This window comes from Aquila chrysaetos, chromosome 5 (assembly GCF_900496995.4).
Source record: "Aquila chrysaetos chrysaetos chromosome 5, bAquChr1.4, whole genome shotgun sequence".
In the NCBI taxonomy this organism is placed as follows: domain Eukaryota; kingdom Metazoa; phylum Chordata; class Aves; order Accipitriformes; family Accipitridae; genus Aquila; species Aquila chrysaetos.
Genome location: NC_044008.1, coordinates 39467356 through 39471375, shown reverse-complemented (window position 1 = coordinate 39471375; position 4020 = coordinate 39467356). Strand labels below are relative to the sequence as shown.

The following is a 4020-nucleotide window of genomic DNA, read 5'->3' as shown; positions in this document are numbered from 1 at the left end:
CTGCTCTCCATGCAGCTGAGGCCATACCAACTAGAAGCAAGACCCATCTTCAGCCCTCAGCCATCTCTAACACCAAGTTTTTCCCAGTTTTCCTGGCAGCAGAAGCCATACTGAGCCCCAGCACCCATAAATTTGCAGAGTTAGAGCTACTGTTGTGTCCTTCAAGAGTTAGTGCCTCCTCACCGAGGCTGCAACAACTCACACCAACAAGCCCAAGACAGAGCTGCTGTTACCACATCCTCCAGTATCGCCCCTGCTAAGGAGGAGCAAACAGGACTTCTAGAGTCAAGAATCCATTTAGCAACTGTTAGCAGCATCAATTCTTCCCTCTGTTGCCTGAAAATAGGAGCCATACCTTGTTTGCAGCCAGCGTTTAGGATTCCTCGCTGTCAGGCACAGCATTGCACGCCAAGCATACAATATACATGGAGCCTCAACAGCAGCGCTGGACATTTGGAAGGTCCTCCTGCAAAGAGGTACCTTCGGGAGATGCTCTCAGACAGCGACAGCTCTCTTTACGTCTTTGGTCTCACCACTGGTTCATGGTGGCTTCCCAAGAGCTTGTGGCCACCCCAGGAGATGGCTTACCTGGAGGATGGTGTATGAGAACAACCCCAACTCCCATCCAAGCAGACCAGAGCAAAGGCTGACTGCTGTCCCTCCTCCCCACCGAGGACACAAGGGGAGGACAGAAACATTTCTCTTTATTAGGCCTGGGGAGTTACAATGACACTCCAGGAGGGCAGCTACGTTTTCTGAACACAAGAAACAGTCCAAGAGCAGTTAAGCTCAGCACAGTGGCTGCTGTGAGCATGGCAACTTGGACCAGCATAGGAAGTCCTTCAGCAGCACCTGGAAGAGACAAGAGCCAATTACTACATATTTAATGGCTTTCCACCATCTGTCAGTGGGTGAACTTGCAGGTACCTTTGGGAAGAAGTTCCCCCAGACTGTCTTTTGGTGATTATACTAGAAAGTCCCTGTCCAGGTGTGAAATCATGGGGGATTCATGACTAGATCAACCTGGAGTCACCTTCAATTGAGACCTGAAGACACAGTCAAACAAATGGCCAAAAAAACCCACATACCAGGTGGGGTCTTCCCTGCTGGTGCAAGCCCTCCTGAGGAACTCCATAATCCCCGAGCTGAATCAAGGATTAATAGTGGTCCAACTGAGACTTCAGCCTCTGCTGCCTTTGAGAACCCACCTAAGAGGAGATGACATGAATGAGTTCACACAGGGGAGGTGGTAATTCCTGCTTAGTCTGGATTTCAGGGCTTACAGAAAGATGGACCCTGCAAGAGCAGCTTTCTAGTAGTTTTAGATAAGAGGACACACAGATACAGTTACTTGCCCAAGGACATTGGAGAAGAGCTGGGTTTGTCCTTAAGATGAGATGCATTTGCTAAAAATATTCCAGCATCTTGGCCATCCCAACCTGGAGGGTCACCCTGCCTTGGGGGTACATTTTGGACACACAGAGCCCTACCTTGCTTGGAAGAGATGTCTCTCTTCAAGCGCCTCCCTGGCCACCTGGCCAGAGGGTTAATTCTCCAGGAGTATCCTCCATGCAATGGACAGTTGCCAGTCTCACAGCAGCTGCAGATGTCTCCAGTACCCTCCACAGGAGCCCAGCTGAAACAGAATTACCTGTAAGCCCTCTTCTCCAGGCTGGTCCCCTCCCTACGCACACCAGTTACTCACAGGCTGCTGGCTTTGTTGAAGGAACAGGCCTTGTTCAACGGATTTGGGGCTTGGTCAGTTGGGGAGACCTTCAGGTGGCAGGTGATGTAGATCTGGAAGGGAAAATTGAACCAACATCCAAGGTTAAATTCGTTCACATGGAACAGCACAGCTTCTGAACACGCTGAGGGAGGAGGGCTGGGCACCACATCTCACCAAGTTTCTGTCATCTCCTGCAAACTTGAAGGCATCAACCACAAACTGCAGCGTTTCCTGCCTCGGCCTTGGAGAGATGAAGGCTGAAGTGGTGTCATCTGATCTCCCATCCACCAAGCACCTGGACAAGGGTCAGAAGTCAGGGACATCCCAGGCAGCTACAGCAGTACCACCCAGAGAGCACTGCACCCCTTACCCGCTGAGGTCAATCAAGGCATATCGGGGAGAGGAGCTCCTGTCTGGACTCAGAGTAGCAACACAGTCATCCACGAAGAGCCTTAGAGGTACATGGCCCCCAGAAACAACATCAGCCTGGAGGTGCAGGCTTTCCCCCAGCTGGAAGCCATTGGACAGTCTCTCAGTGCTCCAGTCATCTGGAAGGTAGAGTCAAGGTTACAGGTCAGTTTGGAGAGAAGCACATTGACCTCCCTTGCGCACGGGACCTCTTAACTGAGCAGCGACGTCACGTGTCACTTCTGCAGGATTTGATTTTAGCCCCGGTTATAGCTCTGTTTGGGCTCTCTGCATGTGGCCAAGAGCTGGCAGGAGCAGGGACCCGAGGGAAACAGGGCTGCACCCACCATTCATGAGGCGTAGGGAGAACATCAGCCTCTCCTCCACTGACAGGGTAGAGCGGAAGGGAGCCCATGTGGGCCAGATGGCATTGCTGCTGACGTTGCTCTTCCTAAATGGAAGATATGTGCGTTAACTAAAATGCCAACGTCACCTCGGGTCCATAGGAGCAAAGACACAGCCCCCATTTGCTCACCTGGGATAGTGACACTCAATAGGAACCACAGCTGCATTGGTCCTTATGATGACCAGATTCCCAGAAGGAGTAGGTTTGTAGGACAAACTTGTTTTATAGATCAAGGAGTCTGGGGTTATCTAGAAAGGACATGTGGGAGAGCTGATAAGTCAGTAAAACAAACTAGTCAACTAGAAGCTCAGCATCATCGGGTACCCAGCACTGACTGTGCTAGGACACACAGGTCCATCAGCTGTAAAGGCACAGGCTGTCCTCCACATCCCCGGGCCAGTACATATAGGATGCCACAGAGCTTTGTATTGGCATGCAAACACAGGAGAACAAGGGTGCCAGCCCTGCAGGAGGTCAGTCTCAAGGAATTCGGCACTCTGGCAAGTACCCACATCAGGTGGGCAGGAGCTGTAGGACAGTAGGTCTGCAAACCTGCTGCCCCCGGGTTGACTGGGGCACACCAGCTCCAGGCAGCCCTTCTCCTCTCCTGCTGAGAAGGTCAGCAAGCCCCTTGCCCTAATTCCCCAGTGACAGTCACTGCAGTTTCAAGCTATGCCCATAGACTCATGCATCCAGTTGGATCCGAGTCATAAAACCACTACAAGCCTTGCTTGCTGTTGAGCGTGCACCTCATCTAGGGCTTGAGGATGGTACCCATACTCTGAAAACTAGCTCTGCTATGGTCATACCACCCCTCACCGGAGAGCTGCTGCTACCAGATGACGCCCTCCTCACCCAAACCCTGACATCACCTTTACCAGGTCATTTCTAGGACCGAGACCTTTGCCAAGATGAATTCGACAGCATCACAGCCCATTACTCTTTAGCAGTTAAGCTGTCCACAATAATTCTCATTTACCCACCCAGTGCTGGTCAAAGCCCAGCGAAGGTCCATTCCCTACGCAGCATTACCAGGGATGGAGCAACCCCTCACCCCAGCATCCCACCTCACCTGCAGGGTGCTGCCACACTCGTGCAGCCCAGCCACGAAGGTCACCGTGCTCTCAGCAGCGCTCTGGGCGACAGGCAGGCAGGCATCCGAGCCCAGCGTCAGGTCCGCAGCCCTGACCGGGCGCCCCGTGCCAAAGAGGTCCCTGTGCACCGTGACCACCATCTGCGCCTCTTGGCACCGCACGGCCACGGGGTGCAGCGGGGCAGCAGCCTGGAGCTGGGAGACATCCACCCATGCCCAGGGAGAGGGCTGGGAGAGGGAAGGCACACGAGGCCGGCTCCAAGAGGAGTCCCCCCGGACCCTCAAGACCCCTGAGTCCCTTTGAGGGAAAGCCCAGGGGCTGTAAGATGCTGCTTCAGCCAGCACCCAGCATAAGAGAGCAACCCCCAAGCTGCCTCCAGACCCCAT

The 4020-nt window shown here is 53.4% G+C and overlaps 1 protein-coding gene across 1 annotated transcript; it reads right to left on the bottom strand.

Moving 5' to 3' along the window:
* Nucleotides 1–721: 721 nt before the first annotated feature.
* Nucleotides 722–4020, bottom strand: LOC115342285 (zona pellucida sperm-binding protein 3-like). Its single transcript, XM_041123987.1, has 9 exons — nucleotides 3613–4020; nucleotides 2670–2788; nucleotides 2482–2585; nucleotides 2097–2274; nucleotides 1901–2021; nucleotides 1706–1797; nucleotides 1491–1636; nucleotides 1089–1208; nucleotides 722–852 (listed from the first exon to the last, which is right to left on the bottom strand). Exons 1-9 carry the CDS (start codon nucleotides 4018–4020, stop codon nucleotides 722–724), a joined length of 1419 nt encoding a protein of 472 aa, XP_040979921.1.

What these genes read in the sequence shown, in the direction of transcription:
- LOC115342285 (XM_041123987.1), bottom strand. Translation starts at nt 4,020, where the DNA reads ATGGGGTCTGGAGGCAGCTTGGGGGTTGCTCTCTTATGCTGGGTGCTG. An exon ending in AGTGTGGCAGCACCCTGCAG is followed by an intron (nt 2,789 to 3,612) that starts GTGAGGTGGGAT and finishes TGTCCTTTCTAG; the next exon opens with ATAACCCCAGACTCCTTGAT. An exon ending in CTCCCTACGCCTCATGAATG is followed by an intron (nt 2,275 to 2,481) that starts GTGGGTGCAGCC and finishes TCTACCTTCCAG; the next exon opens with ATGACTGGAGCACTGAGAGA.